The sequence below is a fragment of the Papaver somniferum genome, chromosome 9 (genome assembly GCF_003573695.1).
Source record: "Papaver somniferum cultivar HN1 chromosome 9, ASM357369v1, whole genome shotgun sequence".
Taxonomy (NCBI): Eukaryota; Viridiplantae; Streptophyta; class Magnoliopsida; order Ranunculales; family Papaveraceae; genus Papaver; species Papaver somniferum.
The window spans coordinates 142,378,549-142,401,407 of NC_039366.1; the positions used below are offsets into that span (position 1 = coordinate 142,378,549).

At 35.3% G+C, this 22,859-nt stretch overlaps 1 protein-coding gene and 1 pseudogene across 1 annotated transcript; one reads left to right on the plus strand and one right to left on the minus strand.

Annotated features, from left to right (window-relative positions):
* Positions 1-9,900: 9,900 nt before the first annotated feature.
* LOC113314328 (IQ domain-containing protein IQM3-like) lies at positions 9,901-12,235 on the minus strand. Its single transcript, XM_026563121.1, has 9 exons — positions 11,885-12,235; positions 11,663-11,774; positions 11,521-11,586; positions 11,279-11,367; positions 11,104-11,191; positions 10,849-10,995; positions 10,669-10,761; positions 10,473-10,574; positions 9,901-10,361 (listed from the first exon to the last, which is right to left on the minus strand). The coding sequence occupies exons 1-9, from the start codon at positions 12,118-12,120 to the stop codon at positions 10,143-10,145; spliced, it is 1,152 nt and encodes a 383-aa protein (XP_026418906.1). The 5' UTR covers positions 12,121-12,235; the 3' UTR covers positions 9,901-10,142.
* A 2,639-nt stretch (positions 12,236-14,874) lies between these two features.
* On the plus strand, positions 14,875-16,428 carry LOC113312653 (annotated as a pseudogene).
* The last annotated feature ends 6,431 nt before the right edge of the window (positions 16,429-22,859 follow it).

Genomic DNA, 22,859 nt, shown 5'->3' on the forward strand with positions numbered 1-22,859 from the left:
AAGATGAACTTGGTTAAAGCGAAAGATTACCAACACATATTTCGAGAAATATATAAGCGAGATAAACTCATCTGGAAATATCAAATATGTATAATCGAAGTCTATATAGCTATATGACTTTTGTCTCAAAATTGGAGATAGAGTAGATAGACTTTTGAGTGATAGATGAGTTCAAGTCTCCGGATACCTTTTGTTGATGAAGTTCCACAATATCCCCGTAGTGGTTCTTCGTCTTCAATTGATGAACGTCGTGAAGTCTAAATCTCAACTACACTTTCTATCCTAATCCAATACTTAGCTATAAGTAGACTAGAAATCATGACTTATAGTATTGGAAACTAAACTTGACAAACAAGCTTGAGATAACTTTACCCTGAAGCGGGCACTTATCTAATGGATTTAATAAAAGTTTTAAGCCGGAGAGTCACGATATAATATCATTTGTTCCCTAACTCGCTACCCTTCTTCTTCCGAGTTCCGCCTCCATTCTCCACTAATTCTTTTTACACCTCCATAGTCCACTAAAAACAGTCAGTATTAGAAACCCATTGATGAAAAACAATATGCTTTTAAAGTTCAGACGAAATTAAAACACCCAATGAAGAGTAGACAGTGTTATCCAATATTCACTCGTTGATCCCTCTTTTGAGTTTACTGAAGAGATCAAAACATTAAACTCTAAATTCATAACTCAATCAAAATCAATTTGTTACAGAATCGTATACCCATTACAATTATGATATTATTCCCACTACATGAATTGTTTGAATGAATTTCATTTTCCTCTCACAATAATTTTAGATCCAGTTTCTAAGAAAACCCTAGATTTTTATTTTGATTTTAGGTCGGATTTTTTTTAATGTTCTCTATATGCCTGTCGTTAGATAATCTACTTCAATTTGAAGATAAGGAGAAAAATTGTGGAGATGATCTTTGATCTGTTGTTTTCCAACTGAAGTTGACGAGTCTTCTCTGGTTTGTTCTTTAATGTGTTCTGGATCGGTGGTAACACATCGGTGGTAGTGATTTAGGAGATGTTGGTGGTGGTTACAAATATGAATTTCTGAGAGTGTAAATATAGTTTTAGGTTATTATATAATTGTCATTTGAGTGGAGGGTACAATTATAAAATCAATGAATCTATTATAATTTAATGAGTCAACTAAAGTCAACAATATTTTCAAGTACCAAACGCAAAGTTGGACAAATATTGGACCAAACACTAATGTTGGACAAAATATAAGTATCCAAAACTAAATAACCCGATTTATTTTCTACTTGCTCAGTCTGATTTGAATTAATGGTTTTGTTATTATGAATTAAAAATAAGAATGTTTTGGTACCGTGAAGGGAAAAATATAGAGTTTCAAATGATTGTTCTTACTGTTTCTTTTGGAACTTAAGGTGTTTCTAAAAATGATTATTAGAACTTCAGTTCATGTATCTTGAAGTTGTAGAATTCCTTGTTAACCTAACCCTTTTACTTGCAGTTTATAATAATGAATAGATTGCTTATTTTGTTCTTGAGAATGTCAATTTTAACTATTAAAATTTTCTGATTTTTGGTAAATGGAAATGAACTTCATATGCATAGACGTTTTCTTGTTGACGAATGCCTTTCTTGTCTTTGTGTTTGATAAAAATTTAGTAGAATCCTTTGGTGAGTGAAACTCATTCTCTCAGTGATAAAGCAAGTTGTTTATGAAAAATCTTATTGAGTTCATGTCTTCCGTTATTTGGAAGATAATTTCATCTTACGCCGGGTAATGATCCCCGGTATACAGAAATAGGTAATGATCCCTATGAGAACTTAGCTTCCCAACCATCGATGACGACTGTCCGTGCTGAGAAACGATAGGTGGGTGTACAAACCAAGTTTTTCGTGTCGTGGAATCAATGTATCAAAATATAAATAGATTGATTGGTTGAAAACTTCATTAATATTGTGAATATTATTTGTTGAATACATTGTTTACTATTGGAAGATTTAACATCGTATGTTTACTTTTAATCCCTTATGTTTTCTAAGATTTATTCCACATCACTTTGAGGATGGGAACGTAAGCCTATTGAGTCTTCATCTCACCCAAATTGACGTTTTGTCGATTTTATCGAAGGGCGAAGCAAGTGAGAAGTCGTTAGTTTAGGCGTTCATTGCTTCTTGTTTCATTTCCATGTGCTTTGATCTTTTTCTTTGAGAGAATAAATGTGGAAGACCTAGACATATGAATTACTATCCTAGAAGTTCTTACTATACAGTTGAAAGGATTTTTTTGTTGAATGGTGATTGTCCTTAAAAGTTATATTTAAACTAAATGTTGAAGAACCATGATTTTAGGCATCTTTTCTGCACCCTGTTGTTTGCGAAACTGGCACCAATATGTAGGGATTTAGGCAACACTTTCTTAACAAAAAACGTTCCTCTATGTCTTGTCTATAATATATTCACAGGGATTAGTGTTTCGACTGATCGTTTAGGATTTTTGGCCTTCAATGTTCAGTATGTCGGAACTGAAAATTGTAGGTTCACAGTTCTGTGACCATCTTAGCACACTCATTTCACAGACCAAATGAACTACATATATGGATTTTTAAGATGCTTATAAAAGATGGTACTATGTACTTTCTAAATTGGGGTTAAGCTATGAATTCTGACTTCAAACGAAGTCTGCGGAGCTTTGACAAATACAGGCTGTTAGGAACATGTTTCTGCAACATTTTGGCCAGACTTTGATGTGCATCACTTAGGTTTCTTTTATTTTTGTGAATTTGAACCTTGAGACCTTTTAGGTGAACACAAACTCTTTAGTGAGACCATTTAAGGCATGGTTTCCGCATTAAAGGCTTGAAACTTAAGATTAATGATATAGATTTTAGGTTTCGGTACCCGCCCATAACACCTAGAATTTGGATTGAATCCATGATCCGAATTTGGAGTGTTACAAATTCCTTATTTCCCGGCCCTTTACTTTGGAGTCCCGATCTTTTCTCGGGTCGTTTTGTAACTTCCTTTGGAGCTGCTTTCGTTGCCTTGCTTGCCTCTCGCACGCTTTTGTCTTGCGTTCCCTCTTGTATATCTTCCAACGAGATGTAGTGCTCCTGCATTTTTCTCATATCCTTTAGTGTATGTGGTTTTTATTTGTACATTTCCATCCAGATGAGGTCTGTCTTCCCAAGGGAATTTTCGAACCCAAATATTTGTTGGTCAACTGGTACCTTCCCGATATTGGTGCATAATTTTCTTTATTTGTCAGTTAGGGATCTCAAGGGCTCCCTGAATCTTCTAGACAAAGTGAATAGGTTTACCCTTGGCCTAGTGATGTTATTGTGCATGTAGGTTTCAAGGAAGGTTTCCATCAATACAACACATCTCCCGATTGACCCTTCGGGTATTGTGTAGAACCAATTCTTAGCCTCTCCTTCAAAACTTGCAGGGAAGAACTTCCACATAACAACATCATTTATTTTTAATTTTAGCAGTGACATCATATACATATTAACATGTTCCACCGTGTCTCTCGTCCCATCAAACCGTGATGTAACGGTTGGAAGAGTGTATTTTGGGGTGGGGGGTGGGGAAGGGAGCTCGCTCCAACTCTCTAGTGAAAGGGGTCTTTTCTGCTTCATTGATTACTTCAACTAGTTTGTCATCCTCACCATCTCCTGTAAGTTTCTTAACCATCTCTTCCAACTGCCTGAGTTTGGCTTCATTCGTCGTTTCGGGTCTCCCGTTTTTTTGGGAAAATCGTCCTCGGATGTGGAGTCATCGGGAGGTCCATACCTCATTTCCGGGTCATGAGCCGGTTCAAGTACATGCCTTCGTTATCGAGGCGGGTTATGGGTACGTCCTGATAGGGTCAAGATGTGGTCACTTGATGAGGGATTTACTGTTTAGTCCAGAAAACCCGACCCGGGTTACTGGCTAGTCCAACGCCAAAAAATATTTACTCCCTAGTCCAAAAAAGTTTTGAAAAGAGTAAAATTACTCTACTAACCTTAGTATATAACATTACGTATAATAATACATATATTACTACATATTACATATGTAGTATACTTGTATACTAGTAGTATACTAGTAGTAATTAGTAGTAACTAGTATGTAGTATGTAATATACTAGTAGTAACTAGTATGTAGTATGTAGTAATAACATATGTAGTATGTAATATACTAGTAGTATGTAGTATGTAGTATGTAGTAATAACATATGTAGTATGTAATATACTAGTAGTATGTAGTATGTAGTATACTAGTAGTAACATGTTATGTATTGGTACTACATATTGATATGTAGTATGTTATGTATTGATACTACATATTGACATGTAGTATGTTATATATTGATATGTAGTATGTTTGATATGTAGTATGTTATATATTGATACTACATATTGATATGTAGTATGTTATATATTGATATATAGTATAGTATACTAGTACTAGTATACTATTAGTAATTAGTAGTAACTAGTATGTAGTATGTAGTAATAACATATGTAGTATGTAATATACTAGTAGTAACTAGTATGTAGTATGTAGCAATAACATATGTAGTATGTAGTATACTATTAATGACTAGTATACTAGTAGTAATATGTTATGTATTGATACTACATATTGATATGTAGTATGTTACGTATTGATACTACATATTGACATGTAGTATGTTATATATTAATATGTAGTATGTTTGATATGTAGTATGTTATATATTGATAGTACATATTGATATGTAGTATGTTATACATATCAAAAAAAAATTGTTATGTATTGATATTACATATTTTACTACCAGTATACTAGTTACTACTAGTCTAGTATATTAGTTTACTAGTATACTATATTATAGTAGTATAATAGTATACTAGTTTAGTATACTAAAGTAGTTACATAATTTACTAGTAACAATAAGATATTTTTGTTACTACTAGTACAGTACATATTAATATGTAGTATCACCGTACTGATACTACTAATATGTAGTAACATACTACTAGTAACATTTACATGTGTTGATACTAATTAGACCTGGAAGGGTGTTTTAGGAATTTATAAAATATACTTTATAGTCTCCACGAAGTTTTTGGACTAGAGAGTAAATAATCTAGTCCAAAAACATGTTTTTGGATTAGAGAGTAAATCTTTTCCACAGGTGGACTAGCCATTAACTGGGTCTGCTAGAACTGGACTAGCCAGTAATTCCTACTCACTTGATTCTTCCCGATTAAATGATCCTCGTGATCTCGCGCCTTAGATCCGTAGTCGTAGGTTCTCCTGCTCAAGTGCTAGATTTCTTCGTTGTAGCTCCCTCATGAATTCATCTTGTCTCCTTTGATTTGCTAAGATTGCTACCAAGGTCAGGTATGTGTTTTCATGGCTGGATGGATCATGGGGGTGATTTCCTGGCACAACCGGTGCTGCCTGTACTGCTTGTGCTACTCGTGTTGCATTTCTCTTTCCTAGATGGATCTGCCGAAGTCGCTCCTTTTCTCGATCTACAGCTGCCTTGTGTTCAGCGTGCAACCTTGCCTGTTGTCGCTCTTTTTGTGCTAATATAAGTTCCTCATCGTCCTCAGTATAGGATGTTGTTAGTCCATCTATCATGTTATATGGTCTCCCCTGACTTGGCTCAATGCATCCCAAGAGAGTGTTGTCATCGTCTTGGCCTAAGTTAACCTCTTCATCGAATATTGTCATTCCTTATACGAGTGCTAAGATTGCATCGGGTCGTTGCATGTGGCTGTTTTCCTGTCATGAATCGGTAACTCCCTCTTGCATGCTAGTCCTTGATATCGTCTGATTCCTCAGAATCCTGACTGTTCCTAAAGCACTTGTCATCAGGTCTTGTCTACTTTCCACTCCGATGACCTTTACCTACATCATGAAACAAGCGACACCTCACTTTGAACTGTTTTTTGAAAAGCTTGAATGCATCCAAAATGTAAAAATAAAGGTTTTCCAAATCTGACAGTCCTTTTTTGCAGGTACGATGCTCTCATTTTTGTCACGTTGAACTCAGCAAATTCGTTTATTTGACTCTCAAAACCATTCTTTAGACAAGCTAATGAGTAGTCACTATTTGTACTTCATCCAACATTAATCATTGTTTGTCCTAACATTCCCTTTGCCAGGTGACTCGTCCGTACATATGGTTGGAAAATTAATTTTGCTCCAAAACAAGTACAACAACTTTCTCCACTGAGGTTTGAAGAAGTCATCATAATTAAGTTAAAATGATTGAAGGTGCTAGATTAATACGGTGGCAGATCGCCCTTTTAATGGTTTTTTCTTCGAGTTCAACAAGGATAATCTTTCCTTGGAACCTTTAGTTTTGCATTCGACTCATAACCTACTCAGACTTAAAAGAAAATGGTATTTACACTAGTTTGTAAAAAACACACTGAAACTGTTGTCTCCTGAGCTCTGATCCATCGTCGTTGGGTCGAGCCACTGAAGATGATGGTATGGTCTGATAATGTCGCTTTCAAAGACGAAAGATCTTTAGTTTTTCAAATCATGAACGCACTTTGTTTTTCGTCCCTTTGGTGAGATGAAGTTTTATTTAGCATCACTGAAACATCAAAGATGTTTATTTAGGAGCTTTGAGAATCATTCTAAGAACTCTACAATCTTAGAACTTAGAAAACATCACTTCTTATGATTTTAAATTTGAACTTAAACCTAAGTCGAAATAGCTTAAATCTTTAAAATGATTTTGAAATTAATACTCATTAGTGATGTTTTACCGATTTTTATGATAATAACTTCGGAAAACAAACCACAAGAGTTCTTCTTTAGCATCAACTACCATTATAGATGATTATGATCTTAAGATTCAATTCATTTTAACCATGTTCAAAGTATCTAAAGATGTACTCGTCCCTTTAGTCGACGCCAAAATGTAGTTGTAGAAAGAAATACATCCTACATCTAACATTCAAGATGAAGTAAAATTAAGATAAGCAAGTAAAGAGACACATAAGAAAACAAGATATACGTGGTTCGGTATGATTACCTACATCCACGGGGGTGAAATGATGGATGTTATTACTTTCTCAATGAAGGATAAAAATGTTTAGCAACACTCTACTCTTAGTATGTCTCCTTACTCACTCCTTACAAAACTTTCCCTTCTCTCAATACATGGAGGTTATTTATAGGCCAAGGTGAGTATACAACCAAACTACAGTGTTGTGCTATCCTATTAATTCTGATGATCTACTTGGGTGGCTACCGATATTCTTCCCTGATACATAATACCCGATCATTCTGATATCTGATGGGTATGCCTCTGATGTGTCTTGGTCCGATACCAATAGTCCGCCCGACCCGAACCTGCCACCCCTTGTATTTGGGTCCACCATAATTCGACCCTTCTGCTTCTCACGCGTGCTCTGTTAGTCATATTTAATGCTTTGTCCCCCGATTCAAACTCCACCGTTAGATGTAGCCTCTGCTTTACACGTGTTCCCATCTCGATCGGGCGTGGTAGATATCTCTTTTACCATGTCAAGACCGAGGGGGTGATTCTGTGCTCTTCTTTGATCATTCTTCCGGAACGCCACTGCTTAGGATAGTGCAACCCGTAATTGTCAAATAATTGCTATTGCACATGGTGAGGTTCCATTTGTTATTTCTCCCATTTAATGAAGTGCAAGGTATTTCTTTCAAGTCCCTTTAGCAAAAGTACGTGGTGCGGAGTAGCCTAATTTTTGGATATTTCCGATTAGCAAAAGAAATATCTTGTTCTTGATCATCATGCTATGTTAAACTTTCTTCCTAATTATGTGTTTCTTGGCTGTGAAGATAGAAAAAATTATACTTAACTTCAATGCAGACATTGATTATTCAGACATTTCTAGATCGAGTTGTCATTTACTGAAAACAACTGTGTGCCCCTACCAAAATCATTCGTTTGACTCCTGTTCACTTTGTCTAGCTAGCAGTCTTTCTTTGGGAAACAAATGTAGGAGGTAAGTTATCTTCTTCGTAGAAAGATAATCAACATGCAATTAACCACTTAGTTGGTTCAAGACTTCAAGTACATATGTAATCTACAAAATAATATGTCCGGATAGTTTGAGAGAAACAATGAAGAAAATTGAAAGTCCAACTTTCTTATTAAATGTTGTTCTTTTTTCTTTGAATATTCTGTTTTACCATTAAAAAGGTAAACAACCAAAACAACTCTATCCTAAGTACTACCATTTATGAGTCACATTCTCCCTTTCTGCTTAAGACGTATATATATATTTCTATCTTCTTCTTCTTCAATTCTCATACCTCAAAGTATTTCTTTGTTTTGTATCTTATTTCGCTTTTTCTCTTTGAAATTTTGGGTTTCATTTCTATCTTTTGGAGGAGATTTATAGACAAAAAAGAAGATAAATATGGCATTGATGGCCCTCAAGCAAGAATTGACTCAATACTTGTCTCAGAATTTCATGGATGTATATCAGATAACTCATTGACTAGTCCTTAATCTTCTTCATTTAATGATCGATTTTCCTGTGACATATTCGAAGTCTATTAAAATTTCGATTTTTGATTTTGCTAATGAGATGGTTCATAATGTTGTGTTTATTTGACCAATGCAGGGAACTTTAAATAGACAGTATGAAGAACTCCAAAAACTACGAGACATCAGTAACCTTCGATTCATCGTTGAGGTGCTAACATTGTTTTGCAGTGAAACAGAACAGATGTTAGAAGAAATCGACCGGCATACGTAAAACTATTGGACAGAGATCATATTCTTGAACTAGTGTTCTCATAACTTCCACTTATCACTAACAATTTTTGTTTCCAATGTCAGGAAACCTTTTATGAATATTCCCACAGTTGAAAGTTATGTCCAGACCATAAGAGGAAGCAGCACCACGTACGTACCATAAAAGTCTATTTTACATATCAAGACACGCCTTATTTATAATTGCATTATTCACATTTTCTTTAGTAATTACTAAATCAAGATTAATAAAAAAATTGTGTTGTAGGATGATCGATCTATCAAAGAATGCTAGTTTCTTTTAAACTCTAGCATTCTAATTGAAGAAACATTTGGCAACGTTTTTTCTTGATATATTTTGTGTACAGTATTGGATCTCAGAACGTAATTCTGGCGTGCGATGAGTTTTGTCGAGCCAGTGAACGAAAAAACATAGCAGAGTAAAAAAGTGGAGCTGCTTTCCCACACCCTGTTATTATTATTCAATTAGCATAAGATGAGGCCAGATTAGTTTACTAATTGGTTTTGTATATGGACCTTGTTACAGTGAAACTTTCTTTTCTTCTTTTCTTCTATTGACTATTGTATAAATAGTTTACTAGTGAAGCTATGAATTCGCATCTTCTAATTTTCCTTTTATCTCGGTCTCTTTTAACTAACAATGTCTTTTCTTAGGTGTCACAAGGCATTGTTGCAGCTCATTCGTGAATTTTATCACACGAAAGATGTGTTTAAGAAAATCATAGAGGTATAAATGATAGTTAATCTTGAAACCATAATATGATTTATCAAAAGCCTTATTGATTTAACATGTCTTTTTTTTCCTCCTTTCTTGTTTGTGCTTCTTTTTCGACGTGCAGCTAGAACGGAAGATTATATATTTGGCTACAAAAACACAAGCTTAGGATCAACTGTATTAATACTGTGTCATCTGTCACAAGAACACGTGCTTAGAATCAACTGTATTACTTTCCCATCTTCTGGAATGTGTTTGAAATTAAGTACGTTGGTCTTCTTTAGTCGTATGTAATGTATTATAATTAGTGTTTTCCCATTGCTGCATGATAAAACATTTCTATCGGTTGTTAAAGTCGTTCGCTGGAAATAAATTTGTAAAATTTGTCAATTTTTTGATTCTATAATCAAATTTCTTTTATTTATGTTTGATGCTATGAAATATGAATAACATTGTCTGTTCGGAGATTCCTATAAATTGAAGCCATGTGCAGAACATTTAACATTTCAAACATATGGAATTTACATTTGCTGAAGCATATACGCATACGCAACCAAGATATACAGTATAGCTTATACAAAGACTAGACATTGCTATATTACTAATGGTGAGAGCCTTTTGAGAATAAGACTTATACCCATTTCGCTAATATGGACACACTTCTTGCAATTAATCATCTAAGATATTGGGCGCTCCAAGCATCTCTTCTCTTGGGTAATGAGGCTAACTTTGAGGAAAGTTTCGCTGGCAACTGCCTCTGATTTATTTTGTTCTTCTGGAGTACCGAGAACTTGAAGTCGGAAACTTGCTGGTTCTGCCTTGTTTATACCTTTTAAGCCTGCTCGCTCTTGTTTGTTTTCGTAATTATTGTCATAGTAATTATCAGTAGATTGTACCTGAAAAATCGAAAGCATCATAATTAAACAAAATTTGGGAGGTTAGCTGCAACCAATCGATGTGACCGTTATCTCTCACATAAAACAACAAAATTTCATATGTTCACATACTCCAACTTCATGAAGGCTAACATCATGTTCCTTGAGAAATTCCAAGAAGCTACCAAGGTTTTCATCAGTTGGACGGTAATGGCCACTATATGCAGAGATCGACTGCAAATTATAACAAGGTGGATTAGGTTAAGCATATTAAGTTGACAACTTAACTTGTAGCTATGCTAATTAGCTAATCTCGTTGGACGCATACCTTGAGTATTCCATCTACAACTGTAAAACTCCCGGCAGATAAAGCAGCCCCACCGGCAAGGAAACTCGAATGATGAAATGCTCCCTTTGTTTTCTGTATGGTACAACGTTTAAAGAAGCATCAGCAGAAGCCAAAAGAGGAAATCAAAAGTTTTTTTTTTAAGTTTGCCTCAGTTCTTACCTTGCCAGCGTAGAGTTTCTTGGAAGTACTCATTACGAAAATCCATTTCGATTTGTCTGATTCATTAGTTGTATCCAGAAGTTGATTACTTTTTTTGTGCACGATTTTGCCTTCAACAATTTTGTATTCATAGTGTTCTCTCTCTAGCTGAATTCACACAGTTAGATAACAACAATGTTATGATATGACCAACGACATCCAAAACATAACAGATAAAAGTACAAATCCGTAAACTGAAAGGAATATGAAATTTACAGGCCCCAGATATTTAATGCATTGCTGTCGAAGCTTTGACCGAGGGCAGTCTTTGAGGTTAACCTCTTTGCCATCTCCAATGTCCAACCTGAAATTCACACAAGAATCACTTGATTTTGCATAGTTTAAGGCATAATCCGAATTTCATGAAAATAGTAACAAAAACACTATTTACCAGTAGAAGAATGGTTGGCCAGTATCTCCTTTTCGCCACACTTCATAGTACAAGTGCAGGCAATGCCCATACCGGTGCCGCGGATCAATCTAAAAATACACGGGAGACTTCTTCCATCAAAATTTAAAGAGAACTCATACGAAGCAGAATTTATTTCCTCGGACAGGAGATCAGCAAAATCCAATACTAGAGCTATAAAACTTGCGTTAAAAAATCAGTAACAGGAAGGTAAGAGCAATTACAGCTTCAATCCAGTGTTGAAAAGCTAATAACAAAAATCTAGCGTCCTCTGATACACCTTTTCCGAGCTGCATATAAATAAACAAAGGTAAGATACTGGTGGATAATAATAAACCAAAGAAAAAACAAAGGCAACCAATAGACCTTTGAAGCATTCGAGCTAACTCGACTCCAACGAGAGGCTGCTTTGTCTGGTTTCAAGTTGAAGAAAGATATGGTATTGTGGTTCAGTTGAGCATAATCAATGGCTTGCCACCTTCATGGACCCAAATGATAAAGAGACAGATTAACAAACTATGAACAGAGAATTTTGTTGATGAGAGACGGCTTGAGCTTTTTTTTTTTCTTTTTTTTTTTTTGACCTACCAGAGCTTTTTGGCAATGATGGCAGAATCTGCTAACCTACGGCGAGTGCGGTAACTTCTATATACTTTTTGTACCTTCAATGCAGCCATCCATACAAAACTCGAACTAATGCGAACATTCTTCTCCATGGAAGTCGTAGAACTCAACAGATTAATAGCAGAGTTATGATCATGAATAGACCAAGAAGAAGAAGGCTTGTAGCTTTCTTCTTTATAAGGAGCGTGGACATGAGCCATATTTGGACTGATACATGTAATATAAGAGAATTCAGGGCTGCGTAGTTCCTACAAAGACAGAAGAGATGAGGGTTTTGATTGTGGCCTATGAATGTACAATAAGTTTGTAATTCAGTCCACCTCACAAACTTAAAGATGAGTTAGTGAAAGAGGTAGAGATAACAGTTCGTATTTATAGTGTTGTTTCTGATGGTCCTCCCTTCTACTTTTGTTAGTTGGATGATGGTTGTGACACTGGTAAACTGGGACCCTGTGTCTTTCTTGGCCTCGTTCTCTGCAATACGCAACAGGTTGCATACGGCCGCTAACTGTTTTCATTTTTCAACCGTGTTACTCATCTAGTGGTTCGGATTTAAAGTCGCGTACTTGGACTTAAATCTGTAGGGTAAGCCACTGGATGTTGTATTCAAGAGTTGTAATCCTAATTATGTGAGGTGTGAAGCTAGTGGACTGATGTAGTTAGAACCAAGGGACATAACGTGGTTACTCAAATTGCTGATATTTATGTTTTAGAGGCAGACAGAAAGAAATGAGAGTGATGCTGATATAGTTGAGGGTAATTTAATTCTGGTTGGACTGCATCTGTAGGCTGGACCAGGATCATAAATAGTAGTGGAAGTTCTGACTAAAGAGATTATCAGATTTGGCCTTGTAAAATTCGGCACTTTTCACCCATTAACTGAAAAGGCAATGTAGCAAACTAAATGCGTTTTTATTGTCTTTTCGGCTTTTTCTTGGTATACAACACATAGTTTGTTCAGTTGCTACCGTGTGCCGACGTTATTGGGAGGTATCTTGCAGTAGCATATGTGATTACAAATAGCCATTGTCTACCTGTAATCTGCATAACCTAAAGTGATTAATAGAAAGCAACTTTCATCCTTTTGTGAAGTGTTAGTATTCTATACCAACTAAAGATGATGCACAAACGGTATAACAAAGACTTTTACTTCAAATACAACTATGTATTAGGTCTTCCTTTTTTAGCTATTGCAATCTCATATTGCACTTATATGGGAGCACATAGTATTCTCTTACTTCGCTGACCTAAAATAATGGGGTTCTGTGGCCATTGGCCACTTCAAATACTGCACAGAGTGTGACATCCAACAAACCCACGTAGAAGATTACGTTTAATTTTTGCCAAACCATTTCATGGCCAAAACAACCAAAGCTCACTCATAATAAACCTGTTCCCGTTGCGGTTGCTTAAGTTCAATTACTAGGATTTTCCACATCCGGTGTTCACAACTACTCTAGTCCTTCTTCTTCTTAATTTTTTGAGATATCATCATGATTCATATCAGACAACTACTTTAAGTGCATTAATGGTTGCAAGTACATATCTACAAATTCAAATGACAATACCAAATATAGTTTTCTCAAGACATCTGAAGTGTAAACACTCCGGGGTTTAATGGGTCTGGTTCTGCTCGGATACCGAAACCAGAAACGATTAGTGAAAAATACTAGAACCCCCTACTATATGGGTTCAATATATAGAAACCCCACTAAATGGATCCTCCCCTATCAACTCCATACTTTCACTTTTTGATATTTCTAGGCCCAGAACTTTAGATTTCAGGTCTTGGTAATAAAGTTTAGGGATTGGGGGAAATTCGTAATACCAAAAATGCCCTTTACTATATATACCAAATGAAATAGGCTATAGGTTCATTTTTCAGATTCATTTTCATTTTCACTTTCTCTCGCTTCTCTCTCGTCTTTGCTCTGAAGAAAATTAGGGTTCTTTTATCAAACCGAAGAAAACAATTGCAGAGAACAAAAAAAAGATTCTCGCTCCATCGATCTTCGCTGAGGACGTTTACGTATTACAGAAGAACGAAAGTAATCGATTTATAGATTTAATCGATTTGATTCAAACAGGTTTAAGAACTGATCATCAATCTACAAGTTCGAATCAGAGGACGAACTTCAAATCTCTAAAACTCCGGCACAAATTCAATTTGAATCTGAGTATAAAGATAAGTTTATCTTCTTTTGTGCTTCATTTGATACATTTAAATTGTTCGATTTTGAAAAATAGGGAGAGAGTAAAAAGCTAAGGTTCCAGTGAAGAGGTCGATTTCGAGAAATTTCAATGACAGAAGTTATTAAAGGAAGTAGTGGAAAACGAAGGGGAAAGACAACAACTGAAGCTTTAAGTACCGAGAAATGAAAAAGAGAAGAGGATGATTTAGATCTTAATCTTTCTAGGTTGTAATCTTTATCTCTTTCAGTAATTTCAATTCTCGGATCTGTTTATGAAAGATCTATTGAATAATATTTTGTTTTCTGAATTTTATTTTTTTGATATTTTTCAGTGATATTCAAGGTATCACTGAAAAGCTCATAAAGATATAAGAAGAAGAGTGAACAAACGATTGCTAGGTAATATCTCTTTTTGTTTGAATTATTTTCAGATATGAAAACTGCGATAAAGGAAAAAGACGATTTCGGATTTGATTTTATTTGATGAATTTAGGGATTTGATGTGTTATAATTTCCTCTTAAGTTTTTAATGTTAATTCGCAAATATCTGATTTCTATTGAACAAATTGTGGTGGAATTTCATGGTTTGAACTTATTTTCTGAATCAGTGTGTCTTCTGAAGTCAAGACAATACTAAGTGATGCCAAATCAAAACTCGAGAAAGAACGGTGAGAGCTTGAACAATTTGATGTTCTTTTAGACCTGATTGTGTATTTGGTTTCGTCACTCTCTTGTAAATTGTTTTATGATGTTTTTAATTACATGCAGACTTTTGTGAAGGCACTTTCAAATAGCTCTAAAGAGGTATAAACACATAACAAATTTGTTAATATTTTGGGTTTACAGACAGTTAGATTATAAGTAAAGATTCTGAGTATGCTGGTTCTGGTGGATTAAATGGTTTGTTTGAATTGCAGTGTGAGAACTCTCTCAAGGATGAGTTTGCCAAGTTCCAGTCAGTTTATGAGAAATTTTCTAAGAAGAAAGCAGCACATTTGCAGGCGTTTGAAGGTAACTGTCTTTAAGAATAGGAGATTTCATTTGCTGGTAGATTCTTGTTTGAACTCTTGGTAATGTCAAATTAACATTACAGTAGCAAATATTGGGAAAAAATTATCTGACTAGGAAATCATTGTTGTTCATATCAAAATGTTAGCCTAACTCGTTTGGAAAATGAGATTCATTAATAACGGCACCACTTATTTTGGAATCACACTGAATGTTCAACTAGTGGAGTGTACTCATTGCTTCTGACCAACTAGCGGAGCGTACTCCCTGGGCAAGGCCTGTAAGGTTAAACAACTCGGTTGGTATTCCTCTATAGATTAGTATAAGGTACTTGGAGTTTTGGAACATGTCTAAATTTCGTCATCTGTGCGAACAAAGATTCACTAGTGAATCTTTGAGATCGAACTGTATGTACAACTAGAATGGCTTCGCAAATTTTTCCAAAAGGTATTAGATAGATGAACTAATTATCATTTCGATCCACTTAAAAATACTGAAACTTAAGAACTGTATGATTTACTCAGGTAAAGACATCCTTTTTGCATTTTAGTGTTTTTTGATTCAAGTTGCTTGATGTTTGATGTTTCAGGTGGCTGTTTCACGTGGTTTGAATGGGATTGGACTTGCTATAGTTATACCAGCTATTCAGTCCCTTGTGGCTGACTCAACTTATGACCATAATCGCGGTGTAGCTTTTTGGTGGCTTCAGGTAACAGGAAATATAGGGACAATTCTCGGTGGTCTGTTGTCAGTTCTTCTAACTTCCACATCATTCATGGGTATTGCTGGTTGGAGAATTTCCTTCCATCTTGTTGCAATTATTAGTGTTATCGTTGGAATTTTATTGGGATTGTTTGCCAAAGACCCTCGGTTTGTAGATAAAAGTAGTACAAATGGTTCAAGTTTTGCAAATTGTTAGAGTTCAAGGAATTGTTTCAACCAACAAAATCGGTGATGAAAATCCCGTCCTTCCAGATTATTGTAGCACAGGGAGTTGGTGGATCATTTCCATGGTCAGCTTTGTCGTTCGCACCAATGTGGTTGGAACTTATTGGCTTCACTCACAAATAAACATCACTTCTCATGGGTATGTTTACAGTTGCTAGTTCTATTGGGGAACTTCTCGGAGGAAAGATGGGGGATGTACTCTCCGTCCGTTTTCCGAATGTAGGCATGATCATTTTATCTCAGATAAGTTTTATGCTGCTAGGTTTGCCTGATGATACCAACACTGCATTCAGACACGACCTAATTTTGTTCATCATGGGTTTGTTCATAACCTGGAATGCTACTAAGCTGATTCAATAAATCATTATATAATCATTTACGTTGTTGCATTATAAGTTAAATATTTAGTGTTTTTGCTTTATATGTACAAAGATATTTCAAATTTACATGCCATATGTATATGTAATTGTTGGTTACACATGCCAATATGCATGTGTAACTCCTAATTACACATTCTACATGCATGTGTAATTCTCGGTTACACTACCCATATCCATGAGTAAGTCCTAGTTACACATGCTAAAATGAACAACAAAATTATTTTTTGCATCAATTGGTTTTGCATTTCTGAATCTAAGTGCATTGTTGGATATCTTTGCTTATGCATTTAATTTTTGTTGATTGCTTCAGAAGGGCTTAAGCACAAAGTGTTTGAGGTATGTTTTGCTGATCTACAGAACGATGAGGATCAGTCCTACATAAAGATGCGACTGAGAGTGGAGGATGTCCAAGGAAAGAATGTTTTGACTAACTTTTGGGTAACCATTATAAACTTAAGGTCTCTCGTCCTACTTAAAGAGTGAAGGATCAGTCCCACATAAAGAATGGTTGACTAACAAATTAAGTCTCTTTTCTGTAGTGGCGGACTTTGATTAAGGCCATGTTGATGTGAAGACAACCGACAACTTCACTCTGAGGATGTTCTGATTGGCTTCACTCAGAGGACCACATATGCTCAATCAAGCCAAATCTGTCAGTAAGGGTTTCAGCTTCACTTTACTCTCTTCCTTGAAACTGATTGGCCCTGCTTGTTGTTTTCTGGTGCATCCATTTTATTTTGTGGAAATATCACATGTACTAAAAACGTTAACCGATACATGTACTAATATCTCCATTTTATTATATGAAGTATGCCATACGTTGTTGTTGTGATCCTCAGTTATGTCGAGGATATACTAACTGGATGTGTAACTGCTAGTTACACTAACTGATTGGATGTGTAAACTTCCGATTACACATGCCATATGCATGTGTAACTTCCGGTTACACAAGTCGTATTACACATCTATTTAGCCTTTATTGCAACTGATCTCTTAATTATAATTTATTCACTTAGTTCCTGCAAATTAGTAAAGTAGTTTATTTGCCAGTTGTACATTTTTTTCCTTTTAAGTTCCTTGTTATTGGGATCCGACCATAAAAACAACTTTTTCGTAGTGTGATTGCAATTCAGGAGATTCATCTAACAAGAAGAGCAAATACTACATTTTAATCTGATATTATGATACTTTTTATCTTATTATTTTGCAGGAAAACTATAGGTCTGGAATGGTTTCACTTAACTCATACATTGTTTAATTGCACATCACACAAGCCATATGCATGACAATTGCACGTTAACTAGCATTGGCAGACTATGGATGTGTAACTAGTAGTTACACATGCTAATTAAATATGTAACTTCTAGGTACACAAGCCAAATAAATGTGTATCTACTAGTTACACATGCAAATTAGATGTGTAACTTATAGTTACAATGCTAATTTGATGGGATTGCATATGTAACTTATAGTTACACATGCTAATTTGATGGGATATGTTATAGTGGTTATATTTATGAAATGAGAAAAGAACTCAAGTCCTAGTAGTAGGGAGTAGTAGGGATGGATTAGATTAGACTAATTAGATGCAGGTTATACTTATAGTTACACATAATAATTAGATGTGTAATTTCTAGTTACACATGATGATTGTATGGTAACTTATGCTAAATGCATGTGTAATATTGTTTACTGTGTAATACTGATTACACATGCATTTTGTTTTCCTGGGTTCATATCTACCTGTTGAATCAGTTGTGTGATCATTTTTGCGATATTAATGTGCTAGCACAAGGTTCCCAGGTGTTTGTATTATTCTGCCAGTATAATTACTGTCTGAAGCTTTACTTTCTGTTGCTAAAATGTCCTTAGTCATCGATAATATGAAAATGGCTTAGGTACATCTAGACTAGCGCTTGTAAAACGTCTTTCTGTTAATACAGTGCTAACAACGTCTTCTGCTGAAGCAGTGTGAATCTTAATTAAGAGCTTCTCATTCACTTGCAAGGTTAACTGTATTATTTTATGACTGGTAATTGCTTGATAGTCACCTCTCGTTTTTTCTAGTGTATTCATTTTAGAGGATTTGCTGATTTTATGTTGACATATCTAAGTCAGATGCATGTGTAACTCCTAGTTACATAATTCAGATGCATGTGTATCTGCAAGTTACACATGTTAATTAGATGTGTAACTTTTACTTACACATACTGATTTTGGGTACACATATCAATATGTATGTGTAATCCTAGTTACACTAGTCATTGCATGTGTAACTGCTAGCTACACTAGCCAGATGTGTGTATCTCCTAGTTACACATGTTATATGCATGTGTAACTCTCAGTTACACAATTCAGATGCATGTGTAACGCTAGCTACACTAGTCAGATGCTTGTGAAACTGAAATATACATTGTTTTATGTACTGTTCATTTTAATCGTATAAATACTGATTGCTTGTTGTTATATTTCAGGGTTTTAGATAACTTCATAAAGCTAATTGCTTAAACGTGGTAATGGTCTCGCTGGAACTGGAGTTGCGCTGAATACACAAGTCGATGCATGTGTAACTCTCAGTTACACTAGATAGACACATATGTAACTCTCAATTACACTAAACAGATGCGTGTGTAACTTCTAGTTACACATGCTAAGAAATTATTGTAAATGAATATTAAAGTAATAACTTTTTTTTTGTGTTTTTTTTTTGATGTCTATTTATTTGCATATATATACAAGTGTAACTTTGCATTACACATATCATAAGGATGTGTAACTTCTGGTTACACATGCCATATGCATGTGTAACTTCTGTTTACACCTTCGCACTGTATTTTAATAATTTCGGGCCTAGATTTAATAATTTTGGGCCTAGATTTAAATTTTATTTAATTATGGACTTGACAATATGCATAAGGGTATCAAGGTCTTTTAAAAACTCGGGGCCTAGATTTAAACTTTTTTTAATTAAGGGCCTCATATTATGGGTTATCCATGGATTGGGCCTGAGCCTAATTTCTGAATTGGATATGTTTTTCTAACAGGTCTGCGTCTAAAACTACTGGAACCAATCGCACCCTCTGGTTTTTAGAAGACATTTAGATTCATGTTCTAATTGATGATTAATTTTATTTTATCAAAAAATACGAAATGAGATGTAGTGAAAGTTAAAAATCCGGATAGATTGCCTACCTAGGAACCCAAGCGGATTTATCCGTCGAATACTGAAGTTGCTTAGGCGATATTAAGACCCAAACCAAAACCAGAACTTGGCCAACGATTCGGGTATCAATTGGACCATTGACACCCCTGAGTGAGAAACAGCACCCACATCAGGCAACAAAAATCATACTAGTTCCAGCTAGGTCTACAATGAAGTGGACAGCTTTAGCCTTTAGGAAGATAAAGAAAAATCTCCCGGCAATAAATTTTGAACCCTGATTTTGGGCATAGTGAAATCTTACTAGGCATACTGCGTAAAGACAAAAAAAGTTGTGAAATAGCAAAATCTGATTACCCTTAACCCAAAAAATTTTAATGGCAAATCTGCCCTTTACGTATTAGTGTTAGTAATACTGATTAGTGATTAAATATTTTGTTTAGTGATTAAAATAATTTCCAGAATTATAAAGGTTGTTTAGATGATTTTTTGGATCATGGTTCGGCGAAACAGGTTGAGGTTCGGCTCACATCTATGAGCCGAATCTACCAATTGATGAACGGTTCGGCTCATTGAATCTGTTTACTGCATGCGCCGAACCTATAATTTTCAATTCCAACCCTTTTGCTAGACACTAGTTCGGCTTATATGAAAGTTTCATAGCAAGCCGAACAACATCCTGAATAGCTCGGAAAAAAAATAATTACTGGTTCGGCTTATATTTCGAAAATCGTATGAGCCGAACATCAATTTGTTATTTTTTGGGTTAAAATATTGTTATTGGTTCGGCACATATTGAGAATATCGTAATAGTCGAACCTCATAAATGTGCTAGGTTCGGCACATATTATGATTATCGAATACGCCGAACCCCTATGCATCTCTATCTGTGACTAGGTTCGGCTTGAAATTTCATGAAATTTCATGTCGAACTGTTCATATACACTTACAGGAAGCTTTTGTGAAGAACAGTTCGGCTAAAAACGCAACTCAATTTTGAGCCGAACCCAACACTGTAACCATCATTTAATCGATGAAAAACAGCAAATAGGAGATTGGGTTTGTAAAACTTGCTTTCTTATCCTCATTTCCGGAGTCGGAGATGCAGTTGGTTCAATTTCTGGTTCAATTGGTGGTTGATTTTCAGTTTCTACACCTTCATCTTCCATTGATGGATTAGAAGACGATTTGGTTTGCCTACCCTGCTTTTCTTTGTACGAGTCATTATGTGGTTGAGTTTAATCGACGATCAAATTTTTATGAATTGACAATTAATCACGATGATGAATTTTTTTCGCAGGAGGGGAAGAGTTCGGCTAGAAGAGGAGGAAGAAGAAGAGATGGTAAGGGAAACTGATTTTGATTTTTTAGAAAACAGATTTTAGATTTTTGTATTAAGGATATATAGGTAATTGAACTACCATAAGGTATCCCTTATAAGGTCACCCGAAATGGGACTATTGTTTTGTATGCCTAGAAAGATTTAGGTATGCCCAAAATCAGAATTCTAATCTTTCTTTGACCCTCTCTTCCTTATTTGATTGGGAAAGCTATAGAGGAAAAGCATGGGCCCTAGGCCCCATCTCTTCTTGTGCAATGTAAGCTATAGGGTCCAGAGTCTCCAGACACAAGTTTTCTCTCTATGTATGCGATTCAAATCTTCAAATACTCCCTGTTACTATTAGAAAAAGTAGGCGAATTAAGGTTTGCCTTTTTATCTCGATCTCTAACCAAATTAAATGCCATCATTTAGGTAGAGGGGAAGAAGTATTGGTGTACCTTTTCGAGTGCTTAAAGGACAGTGCGGGACACTTGGATTGGGTTTTTGCGTCCTACCGGAAGAGGGACACACCATCTAAAACCGATCGTTATTTTATACAAGCGTGGTACGTAGGTGATTTGGCTTGCAAACCTCAGCAATCACCAAGGAACAACCATCACGCCTAGATTGAAAGTAAAAAAGCTTTGTCTTTGAAAGTTAAAAAAAATGATGCTAATGTTATGGCTAGTCATGATGCTAATGTTCGTGTTGGGAATTTTCTCTTTCATATGATTGGAGTGGTTAATTAATATATTTTATTAGAAAAGATTATTAGTGAAAAAAATGACAAAAAGAGAAAAACTTTCTTTAAATGGTCATTTTGGTGGTTGCCAATATAGGATGTTTGAAAGTAATTTGTAACTGGAGAATGTTAAGACAATCTATTATTAGAGGATAAATAGAAATAGTAAATCTGCTTTTCGGCTGGGCAGCTACACAAGGGTATAAACATGTTGTTGGGTCTCCCCCTCCTTGCCAATACATTTCTTCTTTCTTAAACCTCAAATCTCATTCATTCATAATTAAATGTCTTCAAATCCTCAATTTTCAAAGTAACCTGTAGTTGCAGGAAATCCTACAACACACCCATGCATGAAAGTGTAAAGACGTCCTGCGATTTTGTCGCAATGACAAGAGATGGCAAAATAAGACCTTTAACTAGGAAGGCAAAATAAGACCACATAAGAAAATGAGTAAGCAAGTAAGCTTGCGAGAATGATTATATGTAAGCAAACAAGCTTGCGAATGTACATGGAAATGAAACTGAGGCAGCGAAAATGCCGTAGACTTGATATTATGATCATACTGTTATGAGATACTAATAGTGCAGGAAAGAGGGAAGATGAAAAACAAGTAAGAACTTGTGAAGAACAATAACTACACGAAGAAGAATGCATACACTAAAGAAAAAGGCAGAGAAATGAAGAATGGAAGCAATTTAGAGATACATCAATTTTAGACGGCAAAATGAGCTAAGTAACACAAACATTAACTATACATTGCAATAGATAAGCATTCTCATCATACAAGCATCATACTCGCATCATAAAAGCATTGCATAAGCATTTCATGGCATAAACATCGCGTACACATTTCATAACATAATCATCACATATGCATTATATTCGCACAAGTAATTTACAAAACTGTACATAATAATATTGCAGAATTTCGCAATAATAATCGCAGAATTTAGCAGAATTGTTCAGGATTATTCAGAATTTCACAGGATTATTCAAGAATTTCGCAAGATTATTCAGAACTTTGCAGAATGATTCAAAATTTCGTAGAATGTATCAGAATTTCGCAGAATATGATTCTTCCGAATGATGTGATTATCTCGCTCAATTATTTCGCACAATTATAAGAAACTTGAAGAGATTATACTATTGCATGAGCACAAAACATGAGACAGAGGCAAAGATAAGAA

Bases quoted from the DNA above. Each gene is read 5' to 3' on its own strand.
- LOC113314328 (XM_026563121.1), bottom strand. From the start codon at position 12,120: ATGGCTCATGTCCACGCTCCTTATAAAGAAGAAAGCTACAAGCCTTCT. The intron at 11,775-11,884 runs GTAGGTCAAAAA...GGGTCCATGAAG, and splicing joins ATCATTGCCAAAAAGCTCTG to GTGGCAAGCCATTGATTATG. The intron at 10,762-10,848 runs GTAAGAACTGAG...TGTACCATACAG, and splicing joins AGAAACTCTACGCTGGCAAG to AAAACAAAGGGAGCATTTCA.